The 25,874-nt window shown below is 40.0% G+C and overlaps 1 protein-coding gene across 9 annotated transcripts in view; it reads left to right on the forward strand.

Moving 5' to 3' along the window:
* The first annotated feature begins 281 nt into the window (after positions 1-281).
* SLC25A26 (solute carrier family 25 member 26) overlaps positions 282-25,874 on the forward strand; it is an 87,254-nt gene continuing 61,661 nt past the window's right edge. For 7 of the 9 annotated variants that reach the window (XR_012837057.1, XM_075762383.1, XM_075762387.1 and 4 more), the window contains exons 1-5: positions 284-467; positions 2,337-2,493; positions 4,078-4,187; positions 20,263-20,367; positions 21,811-21,858. Coding sequence is in view for 8 of the 9 variants with exons in the window: in XM_075762383.1 (XP_075618498.1) it covers positions 435-467; positions 2,337-2,493; positions 4,078-4,187; positions 20,263-20,367; positions 21,811-21,858 (453 nt within the window). In the remaining variant the exon portion in view is untranslated. Of the gene's footprint in view, positions 468-2,336; positions 2,494-4,077; positions 4,188-20,262; positions 20,368-21,810; positions 21,859-25,874 lie in introns of all 9 variants that reach the window. The other 2 variants (XM_075762381.1, XM_075762389.1) reach the window with 2 other exon arrangements.

Below are 25,874 nucleotides of genomic sequence, written 5' to 3' on the forward strand. Positions count from 1 at the left end.
TGTGCATTCTGCAGCAGCCACAGGTGGGAGGAACCACGGTGGCCACCCAGGCCCAGCTGTGCCTCAAGGGCAGCAGGAAGCGCCTCTTCCCCCCCTTTTCTGGCGCGGCACGGCTGCTAGCGCACAACAAATCACCATTAAGTAACAACTAATTAACGCTTAGCGATAACCGATGCGCGTTTTCGCCCTTACAGCGCTAACGCTTCAGCTCTAGACCCACAGCCTGACGGCGTTGCCCGCCGTGCGCATGCGCAGTACCTTTGCACAGGCGCAGTGAGATACACTCCCGCCTGACCGCGGGTCAGGGGCAGCAACATGGCTGCGCCCGTGAGCATGCCGGGGGCACCGCTAGAGCGGGCGGTCTAGTCCCGTCCAGCGGTGGGGAGAGCCGGTCTGTGCCGCGCCGTGTCGCTACCCTGCTTCCGCACTCCTGCATGGAGCCGAGAGAGTCCTGGGCGGCCTTGGCGGTGAGTGCGCGGGCCCGGGCCTGCCCGTTGCCAAGGCGACGCGGCGGCCTGGGCTGTCGGCCCCGCAGGCCTGAGGCCAGCGCCGCGCTGAGGGGCGGTGGGAGTGCGCCTTGGTTCGTCTTCTCTTGGCTGCAACAGCTGCCCCGGGGAAGCCGTGACCCTGACGGCAGCCCGGCGGTGCTGCTGGGTGTGCGAGCTGTGAAGCGTGTGCTTTGCACTGCATTTCCCGCTCTAAAAGCTACGTTTCAACGTCTGCTCCCAGTATGTCGCATGCAAGTGCGTAAAGCCGCCGGTCCCCGTAGCCAGGGACCATCTGGGAAATATCCAGCGCTCGCTCTGGGTTTGGTGTGGAAAAGCATGTTCGTGGTGCCCTGGGCTAGCGTGAGGAGAGCGGTGGGCCTGGGCCTGCTGGGAGGGTTCAGCTCCCGGCCCCCAGTACTCCAGGGGCACTCTGCTGCCAGCAGCAAGGGCATGGGCAACTGCATTTGAGTCAGGCCCTGTGGTTTTATTTAATCGTTTTGCTGGAATTAAGTTTAACAGGTATGACCAGCTCCTGGTAATGGTTTTTCAGCTGTTTGACTTCTGATAATGCTGCTGTGACTGAAAGATGGGGGAGAAGGTGCATTTTAGTTGTCATCATCTAAAAATCATTACTGTTTTTCTGCAGATGGTGTAAGCACGGAGGTATTGTTGCCCCCTGGCAGGTGCTCTGTTAGCTGCTTCATGAATTTAAATGACATTTAAGATACAGAACTTTGAAAACTAAAGAAGCCATTAGTAACTTTTCATGTTTCAACAGATGACTAGATTAAATCTGATCAATGTTATTTTGAGCAGATAAGGACTTTGGTGAAAAAGAGTGAAGAAAAATCAATGCATGCAAAATAATCAAATAGATTAAAAGAGTAATTAACTTATTGATTAAAACTTTAGTAGTAGATAGTGAACACCTGTCTGAATCTTGTTAGCCTTGGGGAAAAAAAATCAGAGTAAGACACGTGATTTGTTTTCAGGCAGAGTTAAAAATCTCTGCAGCTGTTTCTTGTGTGGTGTTCTATATGAGGTAGACTTCGACCTATGTTTTGTGTTCTATATAACAGTATATATTTTTTCTTTTTTATTTATTTCAGGCTGTTCTGTTTTTGACAAGTAATTCTTTTCTACAGATCAGCCATGTTCTGGGCAATTTTTTATCTTTCTGGATATAATCTGGAAACAGAGACACTGGAAAAAGATGGAGCTTTAGCAGAAACTACTTTCAACTAAACCTTCCTTTTTGCCTTACTACTTTGAAAACATCTTTGTTTAATATGATTATTTTTTTTCCTGTAGAATTTTGTCAGCAAAAGAAAATAAAGAAGTTTTACTTTAAGCTTTGACCAACAAAAGAAATTGTGGAGTAACACTTTAAATTAAGAAGCTTGCCAGGAAAATGTGAATATGCTTTCTAGGCATGCTTATGGGGGAAGCAGAATTGCTTCTGTCCTTCCCTGGTCTTATCACACAACTTCCTACAGGTGTTGGTCATTCTGTGCTGTGATATTTCAATAAGTGGCATTTGTTGTCTTGATTTCAGGGGGTCAGTGTTGCATGGCTTTGCTTGTACTATTCAAAACATCAAGATTGTTTGGAAAATACCTTAAAATGGTTTTAAAGTTGTTATATCTACTCCTTTCTTTTGTTGAAGCTTCCTTGTAATAGCTATAGAAGCTGTTGAGGTCTGTGTAAGACTATCGATTTATAATTTGACCTCAGAAAGGATACGGTCAGTAGTGCTTTGGTTTAGGCATGCCTCAGTTACTCATATAAGCACCACAGCTTCACCCCTATGAATATTGATGCACTTTACCTAATGATTTTGTCTTGAAGGCTGGTGGAGTTGCTGGTATCTGTGTTGACTTGATCCTTTTTCCCCTGGATACTGTAAAAACCAGACTGCAGAGTCCCCAAGGATTTAGGAAGGCTGGTGGCTTTCGTGGCATCTATGCTGGTGTTCCTTCCACTGCTATAGGATCCTTTCCAAATGGTAACTTTCTTTGGATTATGCTTTGTCATCTTTAAGCGAGAACTTATGTAGTATAGGACATTCATGTCCGTGGCTCCTGCTCCTGCAGGAAAAGCAACCCTTACTCCTTGAAAGCATTCCTGGATATGTCTTATCAGCCTGTCCTTACTTGTAAGGGCACCCTAAAGCATTTCCAGGTGCCACAAAGGGCTTGAGTCTTGCTTGCCTTGGACACTTTTGTCATGACCCACTCTTTCACTGCATTGGAAATGAATGAAAAATCAGAGTGCTTGAGCAGTGTAGGTCTTTGAGCTAATTGCCTTGGGGCTGCTATGCCCGATTTTTCTCCCTGGAAACAACTACAACACTTAGAATGAGAAAACATCAGGAATACTTTTGAAACTGAAGCTTTAAAAAAATAAGTGCTTGTACTCCCTGCAGAGAAAAGACATCTAAAATTGCTGGTGTCTTTGTCCATTTTGTCTTTGTGGGGAGAGACAAAAAAGCAGCAAGCTGTGCTGTCAGTAGTAAATGTTAGGAGAACTTTACTGACAAAGCCAGTGACGCCTTCAGATATTTGATGTCCTTCATAAGATGATATAAAAAAAATTCAGTTCTTTATCTTGTCTGCTCTGTTATCTGCTTTTGAGGCGATAAGCATCTTTTGATTAACAGAAGGCAATTCACATAGCCCTTCTTTACAATTAAAATCCGTTCCCCTGCAAGACATGTCATTTTTTTCAGACATTCCATCTTCAAAATCAGAACTGTGGCTTTATCTTTCCAACGTATCACTGAGAACTGAAATTATCTTTAGGAGAAGGAGTAACCCTGAAGGAGCAAGTGCCTTTGTAGTTGACTGTTGCAGTGTATAAACACAGCTCATATTGCAATGCTCTGTTTAGTTTTGTATGTTTCTTGTTCACTGGACAGAACTATTAAGAGTCCTTCAGAAGCTTAGAAGAATTTTTTTATGGAGCTAAGGTGCAAAATATTAAACTGATGGTAGCTAGGAAGAAGCTATTAATAACTTCTACTGAAACACTTTTACACAACAGAGTAGCAGACTTGTATCAAGTACCTGGATGACTTTTGGGTTGTTTTTTTCTTTCTTTTCAATTAATCAGCTGATTTCTTTTGTTTGTGGCTGGTCCATTCCCTGTTCTGTCTGTTGTCCTGTGTCCCGTCCCCCGCCCCCCCCCCCCCCCCCCCCCCCCCCGCAAAAAAACCCCATCCATCCAATTCAAGCAGTTGATCTCCTCTCTACCCTTCCTATTTATGAATATAGAAGATGTAGTTTTTTTTAAAAAACCTACGAGACGTGCATGACTAACACATCTTTCCTTATCTCAATACTAAATATTGCCTTAAGTCCTGACACTTCAATGTTAATGGGAGGTTTGCCAGTGATAGCCAGGAGCATAAACTTCTGAAGGAAATATCCAACAGATTGTGTTGATACTGTTGTACTGTTTTGGGGCAAAAATATCCTGTCTTCAACTACAGTTGCAGAATAATAGGTAACAAAATCCACCTCTAAATGTTTTTGTGCTAGTTCTGTGATGGAGGAGCAGTTAAATGACTGCATGTATTCTTGTATTTTAGCTGCTGCATTTTTTATCACCTATGAGAATGTGAAATCCATGCTGCACTATGTCTCTACACCTTACTTGACTCCAGCAACACACATGGTGGCTGCCTCCCTTGGAGAAGTGGTAAGAAAGAAATTCCTATGTTGTATGTCTGTGGGAGGAGAGGAAACCACCTGGTTTGGTGTCACATCTTACTCTTGAGTGTTGACCATCTTTGTACTTGTGACAGTTCTTACAAAAACCCTACTTTTTTTAATGAAGTGTTGGCACTTGTAAGGATTGTTTCAAAGTGCATAAATGAGTGAGTAACAATTCTCAGGGGACCTATTGCCTAATCTTGCTAAGTCAGGAGGTAGTGGAAGAGTGCTTTGTTCCAATACATGGATACACCTTCATGTTGTAGAAGTTGTGTGTCAGTGTTAACATTCAAGAAAGGCTCTTACAGCCTTTCAGCTTCATGTGGGGTAGTCATGGAAAGGATTTTTATTTTAAGAATAGCCATGGGACCATGATGTTCTGTGTAAAGTAGGTAGGTGTCATCCTCTGAAACCCATGTATGTTGACATGTAAGAACCAGTATTAACTAATTATCTCCCTCAGCTTCCCTCCATGCATTCACATTCAGCCAACACCATTTACCAAAATATTTTATTGTATTTATAAACAGACACTCCTCATGGCTGTATAAAGTGGTGTGATAGGATAGGGCAACTGATGACTGTGTAATGTCACTTGCCAAACAATGTGTAGTGCTTTCCTGATGAAGCCTGTCTCAGTGGAAAGTGTCATAGGTAATCTAATGAAACTTTTCCCCTTGGGATGGACACCTGTATATTTTAGTGACAGGTTTTTACATGGCCTCTCTGATAGCTGTAGCCCTGTAGTATATTGGTCAGGTTATTGCAGGATAAAGATACATGTGAATAATGAAAACATCACTATATACAAACTTTTTGAAAACTCTTTCCTCCTGCTTTTTGGAAAAGTTTCTGTGTTTATTATGCCTTAAATGCATTACTCTGTTTATAACAAGTTCTGGAGCTGCACGTAATGGCTTGCTCTGCCTAGGTTCATACAATACCCAGAATAATTGGGACCAAATTCTGTTGAACACTTTAGATGATCATTAAGGAAGGTCACAAAGTCTCTTGTTTTGGTGCCTAGGTTGCCCATGCCTTGTTAACAGTATGGACTTTGCAGGAATTAATTGTGTGGGTGGGTGTTGTTTGTTTTTTATATTGTAAGTTACAAATGAAATAGCATTAAGTAACAAAATAGCTCTTGCCCTTGTGACTTTCCAATCTGGTGTACCCAGGCTGTTTCCCAGCTTATATTTTCTGCTCCTTAGAAATTTTTTTTTTTGAGAAGGAAAAGTTTTCAGTACTAAGGAAATGTCAAGGCTGTATACGAAAGTGACTTCATATTCCAGTTTAAGATCATAAAGTTAATTTCATTGCCAAGATGCAATGCCAGGATGACTGGACAACCTGTAGATCCACAGAGTTGAAAGTTTAGGTCTTGGCAAGAGCTTGTATGTGACACTCCGTAACAGGAACTTGCTGTGCAAATAGACTGTAGCAAGTGTTGAAAGAGAACACTTCTTGGTGTGATCAAATGATGACCATTTCTGTCTGATCCGGACACAAACTTGTCTATAGGTAAATACTGAAGATGCTTTATCCACAGGCTTTATGCTAGAAGCTTGAATATCGTGCTTTTAAAAAATTTCGTGGTTATTTGCAAACAAAAAGAGCAAGGTTGCTTTGGAATAGCTGAATCAAATATATTCCAGGTTCAGCAAAATCCTTCTTTCCCCAGATACTCCTCTTGTTTTTAACTGCAGAGCTGGCACGGTGCCTTGGCAGTGTTCGAGGCTGGGTGTTTGGCTGTGAACAGTCCACTGCTGTTCCTGCCATCACTGTCCACCTTGTTTCTCCTGCGTTTGTCACACTGGGTGTTTCCTGGCACTGCAGTGATGAAATGGGGTATGAATTGCTGTGTCCCCACAAGTTTTGGGGAGGGAAATGGGCTGTATGAAACCAACTTTTCTGGCTCTTTTGCAACTTAAACTTAGCCCATGATTGGGGGTGTGTGTGTGTGCAGAAAAATGTATGGTCTGCTTTGATTATTCTGCTTTTATTTACTGAGGTTTTTTCATCTCTTGTGGCACTGCCTTCTTTCTCTCCATACAGGTAGCTGTGTATTTATACTCCCCATGGTGGCTTAGCTTACTTGTAGGTTGGTCTCAAGCTACAGGAGTGCAGAGGGATCTGTGCCATTTTAGCTCAGCACCAGGTGCCTTGCTACTATAGCAGTGTAGCCTAGCTACTTCTCATGGGAAGCAGTTCAGCTCTCCCTGCTCTCTGTGGGTTCAGCTTTGATTCCCAAGTAATTTTTATTCCTCTGTAGAAACAATACTGATTAGATTGAATGGGACTTAGCCAGGGAACTTAATTTAACATACCAAGTGCATGAAGATAGGTGAATGCAGCATCTACTAACCACTCTGATAGTGGTTATAGGCAGGAGCAAATAGGTGATAGATTTAGGGCTGGGTGAGATATGTTTGTGTTGCTGTCTCCTGTGGATTCTTTTTGACTTTGATTAGAGCCTGTCAGTGCTTCTGTGTTTTGCCTTAAGTTAGTTCCATGGAAATTCTATAAAGGCCATTAGAAATCAACAAGAGGTTCTTCACCACTATGGCAATGCATAGCCCTTAAATACCTTGTTTGCCTGATATCTCATGGAACAGCAGATCCAAGAGGTGTTTTAAGCTTCTCAAGTGCTGTTTCACACTCAAGCAAAATGATGATAGGGCTCATGAAGAGATGCCAGTGCTCTGCAATAAAATCCACTGGGGAAAAAAGTCTCCTTTCGTGAGTGGGTTAGTTATAGTATACTTCCTCTGCCTGGGAGGATTCTGTGAGAAAACTACAATGGGGTAATTTAATCAGCAGCAACCAAAGAACAGTTGGCTACAGATGATTCCTTGCATTATTACAGAACCTGTTGCCTGTTTTTTTTCCAAGCTGATCTGTAGTCTCATGACCCTTGCAGCTCAGGCACTTACTGCTTTCATTTTCAGGCTGACAAACAGAGATGCAGCATAGTTGAATGAGTTGCTCAGGGCCATCTCATGTGCTTGGCTCTTGCTACTCTAAGGCCAGAGAAATATATAGTGATCGCCATTGAAATGGCAATCTGACTTTGTGGTGTGGAAACAGTGCTGTTGTAACACCCATTTTTCAGCTAATAAGATTCTGCTTTTTGCTAGCTTTTCTTCTCTTGGTGTGATGGGAGAACTAAGCTGTAAAATAATTGAGATAGGGATTTAGAGATTTGCTACAACAAACCTGTAATAAAAATAGCACAAGGCAAGGTCTTCTTACATTTGTTTTATATAAAGTCTTAGCTGATCAATAAAAATATATAAACCATTTTAAATTGCATCAGAGTGTAAGTTATAATTATAGTTTTATTGATTAGTCATTAAGTTTTAATCAGGGCATAACCACTGGGACTATTATTTTGTGAGTAGTTTTTTAATACGTACTTTTCCTCCTTTGTACACTTTAGTAATTACTGTGATATAGATTGCTTTTAAATATGAAATAATAAGCCAAAGACTTTGTCATGTTAGGATTCCCAAGGCATCTCTTTGCATTTCCAAACTGTCTTTTTACAAAATGGAGAAATTAAGATTTAGAGCAAGAAACTGACATTGGATTTCTAGGTTTGCTGTTCCTTCACTGGTGGGCATAAATGAGTCAACTACTTTCTTGTGTATCAATAAAATGTGAGTATGTGCTAAGGGTAAAGGTATGTTGATGCTGACTAATCTGTATTTTGAATGTGACCCAGTAAAAAGAATAGGTAAAGAAGAAAAAATGCAAAGGTTGCATCAAGATACCTTAAAATACATGGGAGAAATTGGTCAAATGAGACCTCTTAGTTTTTATAACAGACACTCTTCTGTATTGTTTACAGCCTGTGTAAATTCATGGGAAGCACAGTCCCCTGGAACTGGTTTGGTCCAATTTCCCAGTTGCAGGCTAGAAGGTACAAAATCAAGCGGTAAAAAGGCAGGGGCTGTAGTGTGGCATTTTTTTCTTTTTTCTTTTAGGCAGGAGGAATATAGAAGGCAAATCTCATCTCCCAGAGTGAGATAAAGAAAAGTACATACAAAATCTGACCCTGTTAAACATAATTATTTTTTCCTATAACTGAATCTTGCTGTATAGGGACTCTGAATATCCCATAATACATCAAAGATTACTTACAAAAACATAGCCAAAACTCTAGAGGCAGATACATGGTATCTCATCTCTTCAAGGAAGAAGGTTGAAACATGCATGAGTTACCAAGGTGGGGGAAAAACCCTTATTATACCACTTGTGTAACAAACTTGGAGATAGGAAACACTCTTACTGCATCCAGGGTTTTGGAATTTTTCATCTTGACTCTACATTGCCCTGTATGTTTAGTCTGCCTGTATCTTTACAGTGAGCTGCCAAATGTGCTTGGAAAACATGATATCATAGGGAGTGGAAAGGAAAACCAGATGTTCAAAAATCTTATTTTTAATATTCTAAGGCGGTGTAAATAACTCTGAGAAGGAGCAGTATTTTTAACCTTCTAGTGCCCATTTTAAATAGTAACCAGGTGCATCTTGCAGATCCAGAGTTAACTGTACATCTCCAGATTGATTTGTACAGAATTTATGTTAGTTTAATATGACAGAGTATACTATTAATTACAAAAACTTTGATAAAGAGAAGCCCCCTTCTGGGCCTCCCCCACCAGCCTCCTGCAAACATGGTTTTATGCGACAAGTTTAAGATTGTCCCAGTTTGACCGATGAGGTTTCCTTCATGAGTGCCAAAGTGGTTGGATTCAGCACAGTTAACTTTACATCCTCCTGGCTTTTCCGTGGAGGTGAGAATAAAGTCATTTGGACTGTGTTCTAGAGAAGCTAGCTGACAACAGCCTTTTCCATCTAATATTTAGATATTGTTATGGTTACAATCTGAGCTTTGCAAGATATTTAGTGAAAGTTTTGGGCTGTTGCTTGTAAATATCAAGTTCACTCTTATCTTTCTGACCTTTTATTTTTGATTGGCTGTTTTTGGTGGTGGTATCTTTTTTTCCCCTCCTACTTTTTGTAGGGAAAGCAAGCTACCTTGACTTTCGGTTCACTTGTGAGAGAAAGCATGGGGGAGGACTGAGGACCAGGCTGGGAGGCAGATGTCCTGTTCTTTTGGCAGCTAGCAGTAATGACCATGCTCTGGGAGTATATTACCAACTGAAGTTATTGAGCTGCTTTTGTCCTTGTGTAAGTTCCCAGAGTTCTTTAGGATTACAGCGCTGGAGATGCGTTGACACTGTGCACAGATTCCCAAGGCTGCCAGATCCTAGGTTACTTGCAATAAAGTGGAGTGTCTACAGAGTATGCCGTAGCACCAGACAGAGTGTAACTCAGATCCTAAAAGCTGCCTAGTCGTATTAGTGACACTGTGCCTGCATTCATTTGTCCTGTTAAATTTTAAAGCTGATGTAGCTGTGATACTTTAGGTTCCTCATCTGGCTTGTTTTCATTCTGTTTTGGTGTCTCCGCACTGTGGTCCCTTGAGTTGTCTAAATGCTGGACAAGCTCATGGGTCCAAAAGGTGTTTCTGATCTGACTGCAAGAATGCTAAAACTCGGGCTACCTGCTAGGCTTTGGTGGAGCACCAACCTCATAGGAAAAGCTGGAAACCTAGGCTGTGTTCTCAGAAAGCTCTGAATGCTTAGGTCGGGACTGCTCCCTTCAAAGACGATAGGCTTGGCTGTCTTCAGCAAGAAGGATTTTGGCATGGCCTCACACTTTATTTTTTTTCCAAAATTTAAGAATGGAGGGATGTTGAATGAATTTGAATTGGCTCCACAGGGCAAGGTGAGTACAGGTGTTTCAAGGTGAAATTCCAAGCTCACTTGTGTATTCCAGTATGTTGCCACTTAAGATACTTTCGTGATAAGAGCAAAGTGTGTGGTTCATCTGTGATTAGCATCTGACCTTCAGTATTAATAACTTGGGAATTTTTTTATCTCCTGCTGGGATGTGTCAAATAGGAAAGCTTCTTAATGCAGGATTTATCTTTCTGGGGAATTCAGCTAGCTTTCTCTACTAGTCCTAACTGGTTTCTAGACGAAGCAAGCCCAAATGCAAGCAAGCTTACAGTTTACAAATCTGTAGAATGACATTTTGAGTGTGCTTTTACTTCAAATAAAGAAGGAAGGTACATGTTTTATATTATTTTAGGATAGGGATTTTTTTGTCTAGGGGAAAAAAGACATTTTGGATATTCTCTGTCCACAAGTGAGCCCCTTCCCTCTGCCCTGGTCGTATCTGTTGAAACAGGTAACCTGTTTCAGTTTAATAGAAGAACAGGAATCTGCAAAAGTGTATTGGTATGAACGCCATGAGAGTAACTGGCTAGGTCAGGAAAGAAAGTTGCTATTAATGCCCATTCTGAGGAAAAGGCAGAAGCATGAGTCAGACAAATCAACAGAGTAATGTCATGAAATAATCTCCAGCAGGATAATTGCTCAAGGCTTTGCAGCATTGTAAGCCCTAGAAGATCAGCTTGCAGGAGTCCAATCTAACAGAGATGAAACAGCCACTCACATCAGACGTGGAGTTAAGATCTGAAATTCCAAAACTTACATCTTGGAAGATGTGACTTTTCAGTTCAACAGGCAAGCTGGATGCTCTAGGGAGAGTTGCTTCTAAATCAACAGTTGTCAGCTGCAACAAAGAGGTGATTTAGCACTTATTTGTGTCTAGACTTTGGGCTAATGGCTTTGAATTTTTAACTATCCCTTTTCTAAGAACCCAACTAAGAAATGGACAAAACTTTTTTTAAAAACAAAAAGCCTTATTTTCTGCTTTGCATCCTATCTCCTCTCAACCAGTGTAGTATGGGCTGACAGACCATAGTACTCAAAGTAGTATTCAAAGTCTGACAGCAGTCAAAGTTTGATGGGACCTCTTCTGCAGTATTTAAGCTCTTTTTTTTTTTTGCTATTTTCTTTGATCAGTGCCTGTCACTTTGTGTGTGACTATCTCTTGTGCTGTGCGTACCTGGATGCATACAGGCATTCAGAGGGGGAACGTGCAAGATGAGCAATGGTGGGGAGCGCAACAATGTAGGTGGTCTTTTGGATTCATGATGAATTTTGAAATAATCATAAATTAATCTAGGTGAGGTCAGGTCTGCCATACAGGTACTGCAGGATTTTTGCCAAATCCTTATGCAGAAGCACAGCCGAGCAGTGATTGGAAGATGATTGTGAAGGTGAGACTGCTGCCATTAAGAGCTAGTGGAGAAGGAGCATAGTTAGTGGATGGATACTCAAACTAGGGCTGCAGCTGGAAATTGCTTGTAAATAAAGATGAATGGAGAAATGAATCCACAAATGCTGCCAAGAAATTCATCATACAATTAAAGCCTGAAACAGTAAATTAAGAACTGTCAAACACCTAACCAACCACCCACGCTATCTTCTCTTGTGTGCTCCATGTTAACCCCATGTATTGCAACTTCATCAGCTGACCTTCCTAGATTGCTTTGTGTTAGCTACTCAGTTCGGGCCTTGGAGGACATGCTATTTTGCAGTGTTGAGTAGAAGCTTGATGGTTGTCATCTCTTTCAATCCTAGGGCTGATATTCAGCTGATTTAGAAATACTCGTAGCTCAATGTGTCTATAGAAGAAAGCTAATTTGGGTTAAAGAGTATAAGTGAGAAATAAATAATTTAAAAGTATTTCCTGATGGATTTCCTGGCTTGCAACATATTCCGCTAGAGTCAGCTTTGGAAATGTGAGAGAGTTTAAGCTTATTCCAAAGTAAGGTTCTGTAAAGGGCTTGTCAGGAATAACTATTTCTGAATAGCTCCATATGTGGACAAGCCCGTAATTCTTTAAGTGAAAAGGCTGTAAGAAAGAGCAAGGGATCAATTAAAGGAAAATACTTGATAAAATACAATGCAGTTGAAATGTCCGTGTTCTGGGCCAATGTAACCCAAGAGACTGAGCAAATTGTAAAATACCAGTCATCTTTCAACAGGAGACTTAATGTGTTTTCAGAAAATATTGCCTGTGTTCTCTTGCCTGGAATCTCATTAACATTTGTCCTCCTGTAACACAGCCTGACCCCACTTGGCTCCTTGGAAACAGTTTTATGCTGGATGGGATGCACCATGTTACTTTTGCTGAAAGAACGGTTTGGCTGGTGGATGTGATTAGTTTCTTAAGCAGTTTAAAATAAGTTTAACAGACTCTCAGTGGTGGCAGAGTTGCTGGGGTAGATAGGATCATGCAGACAATTCTGTAGGTTGAATTAAGGGTCTACTCTTCTTTGGCTTTAAGGCTTTCTGTGTTTAAAAGTGGCAGTAGTTTATGATTCAAGCATCAGCCAGGATTTTTTTTTTTAAAGCTTTTCAGCTATCTCATTTTTGCCCCTTAAATTTAAACCAGCTGATTGTGACTGTACTGAGGAACTTGAAAATATGTGGAACCCTTAGTCTGTGCTGGAATACAAGAGATGTGTGTAACAGCAGGCCACGTTTGGTAAGTTTTAGACTTGGTTTTTAAAAGGAAACAAAACTCTACATTGATTAAACTTTGAAAGACCTATTTAGTTATGCAAAGCACACAAACTTTCAAAACATCTGCAGGGAAAGAAGTACTTCTGTAAAGAAGTGTTTAGTGTAAGCTTTGTCAGCTTCACAGACTTTCCCGGTTCTTTGCCTGTTAATTGATATAACTGGGGTAATAGTCTGTCCTTGCTGTGAAGAGACCTCAGCACAAATTTCCATTGTTTGAGAACAAAAGTTTTCCAAGATGTATTTGACATGGCTGATGGAGAGGTAGGCAGGGAGCCCGCAGCAAGAGTTGTTGAGCATGTAGCTTGGCAAGAGTCACCCCTGGGGATGGAAATCTGAGAGCTGTTGAGAGGGCTACTGAAGTGATGTACAAGGAGCCAGCTGAGGACTTCAGGGAGCTGGGGTGAAAAGGCTCAGCCAAGGTGGCCATTGTGAAGGGAGAAGTGTGTAGTGGCGCCAGTGAGCGGGAAGAGGGGAGCTCTGGAAAGCAATAATAAGGAGCTGACTTGGTTTTGACAATGACAGGGTGAAATAACACTCTGCAAAACAGATCTGCAGATTCCAGGTAGAGTCATCTAAGGTGGAAACTTGGAGGAAGTTGAAAATATTTGTGCAGAAGCTCTGGTTGTCCAAATGCCTGTGATATTCAGTCCCTGTGAATGGTCTCATCTCTGAAACAGTAAGTTTTTAAGTTCTGGGAAGTGCTGAGATCTGAGGGATCTTGCTGGGTGAGACTGCTCTTTGAAGAAATGTTTCCTGCCAGCAAATAGGGGAGCTGCAGTTAAATTAATGAAGGCCCTATTGTGTCAGTCAGAGATGGGACAAAGAGTTTGGCATTGTCTAAACTTTCCTATCCAGAGCCCATTAGTCAAAACTTGTTCTCTCCATGGGGTTTAAATTAGGAGTGGAGTCACCTGTTCATGATCCCAGCAGCTTTGCACAGGACTGAATTTAACTATGTTGGAAGGGCCCATTGGTGCTGTGCTTGAGTGTGGGAGGGAAAAATAAGATTAGCATATTCTGAGGTTTTATTTTGAAGATGAACACTTTCTCTGGGGCTAGCACTTAAAGCAGAAACTGATAGTGGACAGTACACATCTAGGGCAGTTTCTGTCATCCCTGGATACAATTTCCTCATTAAAATAGGTGTTAACACTTCGATTCTCTACTTCAGTTGTGCTTTATTTAGGAGGTAGCACAGCCTGCTGACAAACACATATGGAAGGGCTTGTTCACAATTTGAGTTGTGACCCATAGCAAATTACAGACTATAGAAAATTATATTTTTGTTCTATCTTGGTCAAAAGGTCAGAAATTATTTAGATGAAGGTTTAGTGGCGTTTTGAACTGTTATGGGTCTATGATTGCAGCAGCTCATCTGTTCAAAGAAAATATGCAATCAAATGACATATTTCATTTTTCTCTGCTTTTCTGTTAATTTTCCTGGTGGTGGAAACGGTGGGGCAGTTCATCTTCTGTTACAGATACATTTCATGTTACCCATCTCCCCTGCTATCTAACATTCCCAATCCATGAGTTGTGACCAGGGTTTAGAAACAATTATTTGGAGGATTAAATACTTCGCTAATTTCATAATACTGCATTGAAAAGTTTCAGAGACTTTTTTTTCCCCCCTTTTCTGTTGGAGAGGGGAATCCCAGTGAGGTCTAAAGAACCAAACATAAACTTACAGAGTTTGGAGAAGCATGGAAAGCTGAATTCAAGTTTTGTTGAGAGCCTTTTTCAGGATCCAAAGAAAAACAGCACAATTTAAGATCTCCTAATTTTAGACTCACATATTTTAATCATTCAGTTATCAGAGGAATGGAAAAGGACATTTTTCATGTTTCAGATTCAAAATAGTAACTTCTTACTTAGAAGGGAGCATCTGACATAGAAATTGAGATGCTCAGACAGTGTCATGTTTATTACCTATTTTGGGAAGCAACATTGTTTATATACAGATTAAAAAAAAAGAAAACCAACCAAACAAAAACCAACAACAAAACAAACCTGAGCTGTAAGGTAGCTTTTCTCTGCAGGAATGTGGCCAGAGTTAATGCAGAGTGTACTTTAAAAAAACCAAACAAACCCCCAACAAACCCAAACACCCCAATACACCAGAAATATCTTTATTGCTTCTTCTCTTTGAATGGGGTTTTAGAAGTGCTCCATTTTTCTTGCTCTTTCTACATTATGTTGTAGCCGGCAATCCTTCTGACCTTCAAGAATGGGGTGATAGATTAGGATTTTGTTACCAGATTGACTGCAGCCTAAACATATGTCCTTTGATAAGTCATAGCCTCCTTGTCACTTTTGTGCAGCAGCTTTTTCTCCTGAATAGGTTAGTGATCATCTTGCATAGGTATTGTGAGGTTTAGTTTAAAGTCTCTTCTCTCTTATATGAAGTTGTGTCATAAATTAGATTCTTATTTGATTAAGAATAAACTTACACAAATGACATTTAAGAGTAACTCTCCCCAGGTATGTTCCTTTAGTTCTGTGTTAAGTATTAAATTATATTTATATGGTGAACATCAATTAAAGCTTCCTAGCATACTCAGTCATTAAAACTAACCTCCTGCATGGGAAATTTAAAATTAAAATCCTTTAGAAAGTGTTCTAAAGGGTTTAAAGCTACCACACAGAAAAGTTTTCTGGAGCTTGCTACATGTTTCTGTACCCAATTTTCAAAGTAGGTTTAGCTCTGAAAGCGAGAGATTTGCTCAGAGTTATTGAGTGCAGGTTCTTAAATCGCCAGCCACAAATGTATTCCAGAACAGTTCTCTGTCCTCAGACTACTCCTGTTTTGTAGCAGAATGGCTGGCTAATTACTAAGTGGAAAAAACTTGGTCTTGATCCTCACCCAAGCCCGGGTTAGTGCAGAGAATAGATCAGCTAGTTAGGCAGGACCACATCAGGTGCCAGCATCTTAACAGAATGGGCTCTTAGTCTTTGCCCTTCAGTAGCCTATCTTAAGAGCATGGGTAATACCTGTCTCTTACTAAAGATAAGAAGTATGGTTGTGGGAGCTTTTAGGAGTGAGTCAGGTGATCAGCTGCACAAGGTGCATGCCAGGCTGCATAAGGAAATGCTTTCTCAAGCTGCTCTCCTTAGAGCTACAAAGCTGCTAATAGTCTTGTACCAGCTGTGTCCCCACTTCTGAGAAAAACCTGCCATGCATCCACCTAATGTAAATACCCAGCATAAGCCCTTAATAGCAACTCTAGCACCTGCTCTGTCCTCTTTCAAATGTTTCTGCATACATCTCATGCACAGATCATGCCTGCAGGGTTAGTGGTCAAACTGTAGTATAGGTGCCTAAAAACAAATGCATGTTATCTTTGATTCTCTGTTAAATCCTACAAAACTAGTCATGTAGAAAATGGTTAGCCTGGAGCATAAAGGATGGAAGCAAAAGGCTGTTAATCTAAATGGAATATGTTAATATTTGAATAATAATAGAGCTCTGAAGACCAGGAAGAATTGTGCTCTTTTCTAAAGATGTTGTCATTGTCTTATATTTGGCTTTGCCTGAAGAGCAGAACATACTGGATAGAGGAGCAAGGACCTGCTAGTGAACTAGAAGTGGTGTGATAGTGGTTTGCAGAGAAGTGTTTACTCCAGAATTTGCAATGGCAATGCAACGGTGTCTTTGTAGTCCACCCATCTACTTCAGATTCTTTGTCATGTTAACAACAAAATCATTAAAATAAAAATACTAAAAGTCTCCTTTTGGGTGGGAGTTTGCTTCAGACGTTTTCACAGTAGGCTGTTTGCTGCTGGTTTCACTGAAAGAGCAGTGAGCCATGTATATCTTGGGGCTTTCACACTTCCCTGGCTATTGAATTATCAAGGCCTGTATGACCTACTTGTACCGAACCCCTTATAAACAGGGCTATCTCCTCTGTGTTCTCTTTTATTATGTGTCTTGTGTTACTGTCTAGAGGAAAATGTGTGGTAGCCTTGTGCTGATGAATTAGATGAGTATTGTCTAATTCTGATCAGCTGCTCCTGCTTTAAGTGGAATTTGCCCGTATGCAAGAGTTAGTGCTTTAAACTAACATGTTTCCAATAAACTTAGGTGAGCCTGTGCAAAAGGCTTTGTGCAGGTTCCTGGTGCTATTTGCAGCAGATCTTATTTTCTGTTAGCCACAGCCACATAGAAACAGGTTTCAGATATACTGAAACAAACTGTTTAGATCTGTGTATATAACGAGGTTTTGTTGACCACAAGGCACTTTTGAGACTGTAATTGCACTGGTCATTCTTGATGATCAGTTGAGACATCGATCAGACCAGGAAAGTCTGGTTCCAACATGAATCCGACCAGGAGATGGCAGCATAGATGCATGCAAGGAGTATCCAAAAGTGAAAACCCTTATCTCTGAACTGACAGAGGGGAAGAAAAACTACCTTTATTTAATTGGAAGATATACTGTCTTAGCCATACATACATAAATGTTAACAAAATAATCCTATTTTTAGCTTTTGGCTAATGCAAGTCACTAGATTAAAAATGTATTTAGGTTTGCATCTAAATACTGGAGTTAACCTTCGACCTGGTAATGATTTAAGACAAGGATTTTGAAATTCAGTACTCTCTTGTTCAGAAGTGGTTATAGTATTAAAAGGCTAGAAAGATAGTAAATGCTAATATTGTAAATTCTGCATACCTGCTTTGTAAACTAACAGCAGCTTTGATTGTAGATGTAAAATTGAGTTTTGATAAAGCTTAAATCTAAAAATCCTTGAGCCTTCTATTTCAATGTTATCATCTTCCTGCCCTTGTGGTATGTATACACGTGCATTGACATGGGGGAGAGTCTGAAAACTGGAGAATTGTATTACCTGACCTGGTAAATAAGAAAGGAGCCTATAGGGCAGCACCCATTTTTTTCCCCTGAACTTGGTCTGTAGAATCTTGATTCTGTCTTATGCTCCCATCAAAAGATGGGAATAACTCCTGGCTCTAGAGCTTGCTTGGAAAAATGAGCGTGGTCTCTGTCAACAGGGTGCTGTTGTCTGATGCCTTAATGTCGGCTGAGGTAGCTGAGGGCCCACCCTTGTACCCTCTTCATGGTTGGCTGTGCAGATGTTTGACAGCTAATTTATCACAAGGTCATCTTCAAAACTACAGGATGCACCAGGGGTGGCCTAGGTTTGGCAGTATCATGCTTTTCCATGGCAAGCAACAGCCTACATCTACGTGAACAACCAAGAGATTAAAAAACAATTTCTTCTTGGGATCTTGGTGATTAGGGAGGTGAATGGGCTCCCACCATGAGAGGTCACGTTATTGTCTGTCTTCCATCTCTATTTATCTAGTAGTTGATGCAGGTAAAAGCATGTATGCGGACAGTTATTGTGAAGCAGCCACACAATTACATCTTTTACCCTTGCTCGTGCAATTTGCTTATAGCTTTCAGATGTCTGAAAGTTTAGGTATGAATTCTCTTGGTGCTGCTTGAACACATTTAGCTAAGAAAGCAAACCATGGAGATGTGCGTTGCGTTCTTTTAACTTCAGCAGCATTGCCTGGAAGGCTGAGTGATTGAGATCTGAGCATAATAGATTTGAGACTTTTATGCACCCATCTGTCCCAGCTTGTTACTTTTTTTAACCTTGTGAGCTAATAAGATATGTGTGAACTTAATCTTGCATACTTCCCTTTAGAGACCCGTGTTTGACATCAAAAGACTGCTTCGATTGTTATTGATAGTAAGGTACACATGTAGGAACAAATAAGGTAACACGCTGTAAGTTCAGGTGCGCAGCAGAAATGTCACCATTCAGCCTGATGTTGGCAGTTGCAGCTCACAGCTTTTTTTTTTTTAATACCAGAAGTGCCCCATGGAGCTAATCTGACAGCACAGCCCTAGTGACATGAGCCTTTATTTCCTTTCATAACAGCACAATGTAATCACTGTTTTTGTTCTTGTGCAGCCACAGATTCCCTTGTAAGCGCAAATTCAAATGGGAGAAACATCAAAGTTAATTCGAAATGAAATGCACCCCAAGTAGGCCAGGGAAAATGGAGACATTACTTTGTAGCCACCCTTCTGCTGCCAAAACTGCAGCACCCCAGATGTCAGGAAGCCACGCTGTGCTCTTTGTCTGGTCTTGATTGACTAGATTGTTTTCATCCGAGCCTTTTTAAAGCTTTCCTCCTGCCTCCATATTTTAAGGAATAAAAAGCTAATATAAGGACATGGAGTGTTATGAAGCATGAAGTTCTATAAATATTTATGCTGAACTATCAAAAAACTTGACAGTTCTTATTTTCTTGACAGATTGGGGTCACTTGTTATTTTTGACCCTGAGAATTGAAGAGCACATGGAGTTAGATCTGTTTGTAATGACTTTTGGATATTGTTGTCTGGTAAACTTGTAGAAATGTAACAGGATAACAGACTTGGTCTCTTTGTGAAAATGGAACTTAAACCTTGTACTGTGTTACCCACAAATGACCACTCCAGTTACTGTCTCTGTGCAATCTGGCAGTGAATTCCTGACCTTTCTTTGGCACATGTGAGATTCTGAGTTAGCAACTTGGTTTGCCACTTCAGATGGGCGGCTTTCACCTAGGTTGCTCTTGAAGTACTTGGTGATCACCTTTATGTCTAGAAACCACGGTGTGTTCCTGAGCCTGGCAGAGGATGGGATCAAGGAAGGCCAAAAATCTGGTAAAGGCCCACTGTGTCTCCAGTGTTTTGCCTCCAGTCCCAGTACTGCTTTAGGTATTCCTGGGGGCAAGTGAAGACAAACTCTTCTTGAAAGTTTAAGTGCTGACAAACAGGCATTTTCTAAAGAGATGAGTGGCTTGTAACTCTGGCACTTCAGGATTCTCATTTCTCAAAATTATGTGCGCACAAGCTGAACTCTTACCTGAAGCTGAAGTGGCATGTAAATGTTTTAAAGCCAGGTCTGGCTTTTTCAGAAATGCTGGAGCTTTGTGGCAGCAGCCACATTATTACATCCAGCTGCAGGGGCCTTTCTTGCCTAGTAAATTCATTGTGCAGGAAGAATGGATCTGATGCTTCACCTTGAATGAAATCCAGTGTGTGTTTTAAGGTAACTCTTGAATATATTGTTTGCATCTAAAGCTGACTGGGGTGTCTTTTGCTGTCAGTCACTAGAGGGCATAAAGGAACTACCTAGGAAAGTAATTGTTCTTCAAGTCGTGAATCTCCAGTTTAGATCTCTGAAATTGTGGAGGGGGAGAATTCTTGTGGCTGCCAAAAGGCAGGATGGCTTCAAAATTTTGGTTTCAGCCGTGATTTTCCTCACCCAAATCTACTTCTGGTTTGGAAGTTAAAAATTTCAAGGTTACTTCCATTTTTCTGTTATTACATTTTTGTGTTTAGAAAGTACATAGCTCTTAGAGCAAATACATAAACTGCTTATAAGCAGTTTTTCAGTTAAACTGAAATAATTACAAAAATTATTTCCTCATTTCTCAGATTTCTGTACTTGGAACAATCTCCAAATGTGTCCACTATATGAAGAGTAAGACAGCAAAAGGAATTGCTCTGAACATATGGTTCTTTTGCAGGTTGCGTGCCTCATACGGGTTCCATCTGAGGTTGTCAAGCAAAGGGCCCAGGTTTCTCCTTCCTCGAGTACCCTCCGAATTCTCTCCCACACCTTGTATCATGAGGTGAGTTCAGAGCAAAATTTCGAAGAAGTTGCTTCATTCTTTGCACAGTGCCATGTGCGTCCAGAAGCATTCCTACAACTTTATTCCAGTTCTGTGCTCTCCCAGTGCTCTCCCAGCACTCTCCCATCTATTCTGTTGTCAAAAGTGATTGGCATGCTATGTTTAAGGAAACCAAATCCCCACCTCCCCCATGTGCATTCAACTTACATGCACACTCTAAACAACTTTTTCTTCCTCTTATATGGGATCCCTACATTAAAAAAAAAAAAAAAATTCAGCTTCCCAGTTTCCAAAGCTCTGCTTGTATTTATGCAAACAGTCCTTGTCTGCAACAGCAGATCCTCGAGTTTCTGCTGTATCTAGAGTTTGCTGAATGGATTCCAGTTTTTGAAGCAGGCTTTGGAGGGTATGTCCTAAAGGCACCATTTCAGAGAGGCTCTGTAGGAGCTCTGGAAATGAGTGCTCATCTAGTATTGGTAACTTCTGAAAAATAAGGGCTTTTGCAACTACTGAAAAGATGACACTGTTCCTTGCTGTAAAAACCTGTTCACCACTGTTTTTACTGAGTCTCACAAGGGGTGTTTTTAAAGTTGTAATACGTAAGAGAAATTGCCTCCTGAAAACACTGTGGGGAAAAATGTTACACACATTTCCGTGTGTAAAAGCCAGGAAAAGGAAGAAACAAACTTGACCTTTAAATGATCCACTTGATTTTTATTTGCTTGTAAATGAAAACTGTTGTGATAACCCTGCACAAGAGGGTTGCTGGAACTTCTGTCTGTGACTTGGTGATTCTGCTGTAAAAGCTGATGCTCTCAAAACTGTATGTTTTTCCTCTTCTCTGTAGCTGGCCAGAGAACCATAAGACTTGCCAAACACTGGAATAAACTGTCCTATAAGATATTAAACATAATTTTTTATACACTTATAAAATTTTAATTGTTTCGAATATTATCAGCTGGGTAAAAATAAAAAATATCTATCTTGATAAATGCGCTGAATCAAGGCTAAGAAGGTGGACGTAGGAAGCTGCCATCCTATGGGCTCCTTTTGCATGAGCTATTTAAACGGAAGAGTGGTAGTTTCAAAATTATTTATGGGATAGTGGATACTTCTAGACTAAAATATTGGGCAAGTAGAGTTTTGAAATAATGTGTTTCTGTACTGCCTTACCTTTTTAATTTTAACTGTAAGGTATATTTTCTTCTCTATAACTGATTATTCTGAACAGTGGTTAAATGATCTTTAAAATGAACATAAAACCCTTTGGCATTGTAAATCATGGAATACAGTAGACAATGTTATAATCAATATAGTCAATTTGCAAGAAGTTCAGGTCTGACACTCAGTAAGGTTGTAATGCTTGCCTCGTAATCACCGATAAATTGTGGTCTTTGGCAAACTAATTCCCTATAGCTGATGCTTTCTTTTGTTGGTTTACAGGGTATTCAAGGACTTTATCGGGGTTATAAAAGCACAGTATTAAGAGAGGTAAAACACTTGTCTTTCGGTCTTATTTTTTTTTAAAATTGATTCCTTTGCCTCACTTTGTTTTCTAACAAGAGATAATAGCACAATTGAGATCAATTGCTCTAACCATAAGCTCTAAATCCTAGTGTATTTCATTCTAGGTGAGTTACTAGTCTGATAATGTGCACTAAGAAAACCTGGGATACGTGCAAAAAGTCATCTACTATCCTATCAGTTCTGTTGCTCCTAAATTGTAAAAGGATGGAAATGTATATGTTAACTTGATTAAAACCGTAAAGTACAGTACTGGAAACTTTCTCAAGTCTTGTGATTGCATCATGTGAAGTATGTATGCCAACAATGGTGAACTGGTGGCATCGGGCCAAGTTTGGCACAGACGGATTTAGTCTTTCTTTAAATATATTTGTCAGCAGATGCCAAGAGATTATCTGTCATCTGTGTATAGGGAGGATTGTGCTTGCTTTTTTTAATGTGTGAAAGAAATGCATTTAGTCATCCAGTCTGTAGATGTGATATGGCATTACTTAACTCTAAATCAGAAGTCTTCACTGTTGGAAAAAAAAACTGGAGCTAAAAATACTTTGGCCTGCTTAGCAAGAAATAGTTCCTAAACTAAAATTTCTTCATAAATGTACTGTGAATTACAGGATTAGCGTTATGGAAGTGTTTGATATGCTGTGTGGACTGAAGGAAGATTATAAACGAAGTAGGAAAAATGTACTGATGAACTCCCAGTCTAAAACCATTTCAGAATCAGATCCCAGGGAGTCATCTTTTGACAAAGCAGAAGCTGCACCATAAGTACATCAGATAGAGATGAGCTCAATTCCTATGAAAATATAATGCCTATTGTCCAGGAAGGGTTCTTTACTTGCTGTGTTCAATGTGATGTGTGGGTTTGTCCTCTCGTTCTATAACTGAACTGAGTAAACTAGGTTTGGATCTTTGCTTTTGTTTTTCAAACACAGGATCAGATCTGTTGGCTGTGTTACCTTTGATAAAGCCAGTTGCAGAGGCTTTTAAAAAAAGCCTTCATTCAATAGCTCTGCTTTTAAAAGCCTTTCTTCATGCTGATAACTGGTTTTAGGACAGTTCTGTTAGCCAGCTCTTGTTACAATTGCAGAATGAAGATGGATATTACCTAAAATAAGAAATACCAAATTTAGTGTTCCTTAAAGTGCTGAGAAATGATAGGGCATTGCAGTCTATTTTAGCAGATTTAAGTGTTTAAAAAAATTAGTTATTTGCACAGAGATGACACCTGCTTTTCTGAAATGTAATCCCCACCATAGCTTTGTCCTGTACTTATTTTCTGGCTCACTAAACACATGTTATTTACTCAGATTTCATTTGGAGACAGGCAAAAAAAGGCCAACGAATCATTTCGATTTCTCTGAGGGGTTCTGAATAAATGAATAAATTTAGATGCCATTGAATACAGGTTTTGCATACTAACAGGTAGATAAAACACATGGTTACCATTGGGTGCTATTCTCCTTAAAATTTGTTTTGACATATGTCAGGGTGGTAATTAATTTGCAGACCATATTCATGGCATAGTGTGTGACCCTGCTGAGATAACTTTGTTTACTCAAAATGGCAGCACTTTGGAAATTTAATGGGGGTCCTCTCCATTATGTATATTCATAAAAGATCCTTCAGAACTGATTTCAGTTGAAGTATTGCTTTTTGGGAGAATCTGTCCAATAGAATGAGAAATAAATGATTACTAAGTGAAATGTGCTTTCTCTTCAATATGAAACAAATCAGAGATGATGTTTTTTAAAAAAAAAAATCTTTGAATTTAACACTGTTAAGACTGTTGCATCTTTCTGACACTAAATATTGTAAAGCAATGTCTACTCGAGTAAGAATAGCATATTGAACCTTCAGCTGGAACTGTTGTAAGCCTGACATTTAATCATGGTATTTTCCCTTCTCTTTAAGTACACTACTTTCTTTAGAGAAAGTCTTTATTTTCAGATAAAAATCTATATTAATTCATTATTGGACACATCCAGGTAGCTGCAGAGCATACATAGACTGATATTTAATACCAGCTGACTATTATACTTACAGAGTTTGTTTACATGCTTTGGTTCTTTACTCACACAAACCCCTTTGTTTAGTTACAGTGGAGTAGGATTTTTAGATAGAGGGGCTTCAGTGCATGATTGTTCACTTAAAAATGTAATTGGAAGAAGCTGGGAATATTGATGCTTTTCAGATGATGATATTCTTGCACTGGCAAAATTCTTAAGCAAGAATGTAAGAAAGGTTAATTTTAGTTGTTGCATCTGGATAAAATTTTGCATATTGCATAAAGTGGATTTCAGTGTCTGGCTAGAGATCTGCTTGCTGATTGCTTGGACTTAAGTGAAAATGAATCTGATTATAAAGGCAGTGCAGTATTGAAACCTTGTCTCTTTACTGTTTCATAGTACATCTTTTCAAGACAGCCTTATTCTGCTCCATGTAATTTGCATTAGTTGCTGTGCTGCTTCTGTTCTGATGCAAGGTAACTGTTTCATCCTTCATTTTTGATTCTCACTCTTTCACTTACCTCCTTTATCTTATCAGAATACTTTCTGTACAGATGAATATTAGAAGAGAAAAGATAGCTAAATATGTAATGCTTTTGGAAATAACTTTCTTTGAGTGAACCTCATTGTTTAGAAGTTTTAGTTATGACTTTTTTCACCTACATACTTCTTGGTGCTTCTTATCTCACATCTCCATTACATTTTGGTCTTTACATCTTCCTTTGATGTAGTTACACTGAACTAATCCTAAATCGAAAGGGAAGTGAGGTACAGTGCATCGTTCTGTTGGCAGTAGTAGCCCAAAAGTGACGTCTGTGCTCCAAGAGGAAAGCTTTTGTGATAAAGCACAAAGCGGGAGTATGGTTATTAGGTTGCTGAATGAGACTTTGAATAAATGGCAGAAATAGGAGGCTGTGAAATGATGTGGAATTCCCATGATGTCATTTCCAAAGAAAATCCAAGTGAGAACTGTCCCTTTCTATGGTTGTAGTGTATCAGCATGCATGGTGTGGAAACTGGATCGTGCTACTGAGAACAGTCAATGAACAGGTAAATTTATTCATGTTTTTCACAAGAGATGGGTTCATTTGTAAAATCTCCAGCCATCTCATAACAAGGCAGGAGCAGACTATAAATCCACTGTAAATCCTCTAGAATTTCTTAATGGGAATGTAGTTCTGCTGCTGAGATCTTATATAAGCAAATGGAGCCAGATTTTTAATTCCTGCATAATTCATTTTATTAACTATGACCATGTAGAACATCTGTTAAAATTCCATCATGTTCAGTTCATGGGAAAAAGAGAGAAACCCATGAGTTCCCGTTGGAGCTCTTCCATTTCCATTAATGTTACAGGACTCTAGCAGATGCCTTAAAGGACGTTATTGTGAATGAGAGGACAACACAAAAGTAAAGGAAGTGCCTTGTCTGGTTTCCCTGTGTACCACAGCTCGCTGTACAATGAGTTATTTCACCCTCTGCGTGTCTGCGTGCAGGTTGCAGCTTCACACAAGCAGTTCCACAGTTAACTGTAGTGTCCTTGCTGTCGTGAGTTCCCATAGTAGGGAAGAACTGAGTGAATCCTGAGTGGGTGTTCTGTGTGTTTTTAATCTAATTTGTCACTTTTAAAAATATCGCAGATGGACTGGGCCCTGACCCAGAAGTAGATTCAAAATGAGCTAAAATTAATATTAAACTCTTCCTTAAGGACAAAAGGGATGGAGGACGACTGGCTCTTCATAATTCACACATGTCTTGAAAGGAGGCTGAGAATGTTTCAAATGATAATCTTTGCTGTGCAGGTAGCCCCAAGTAACTTGTCCTCTCTGTTGCCTTGTGGACTTTTCTGAGATGATTCAGGCTCTCTGCTTGTGGTGGCCTCCATTTAGGTAGAGATGATGATGCTTTATTTGACAAGATTGTTTCAGAACTTGGAGCTCTGAATTTGAAAGAAAACTACTGATAAATCTGAAC

Source organism: Balearica regulorum, chromosome 10, assembly GCF_011004875.1.
Source record: "Balearica regulorum gibbericeps isolate bBalReg1 chromosome 10, bBalReg1.pri, whole genome shotgun sequence".
Classification (NCBI taxonomy): domain Eukaryota; kingdom Metazoa; phylum Chordata; class Aves; order Gruiformes; family Gruidae; genus Balearica; species Balearica regulorum.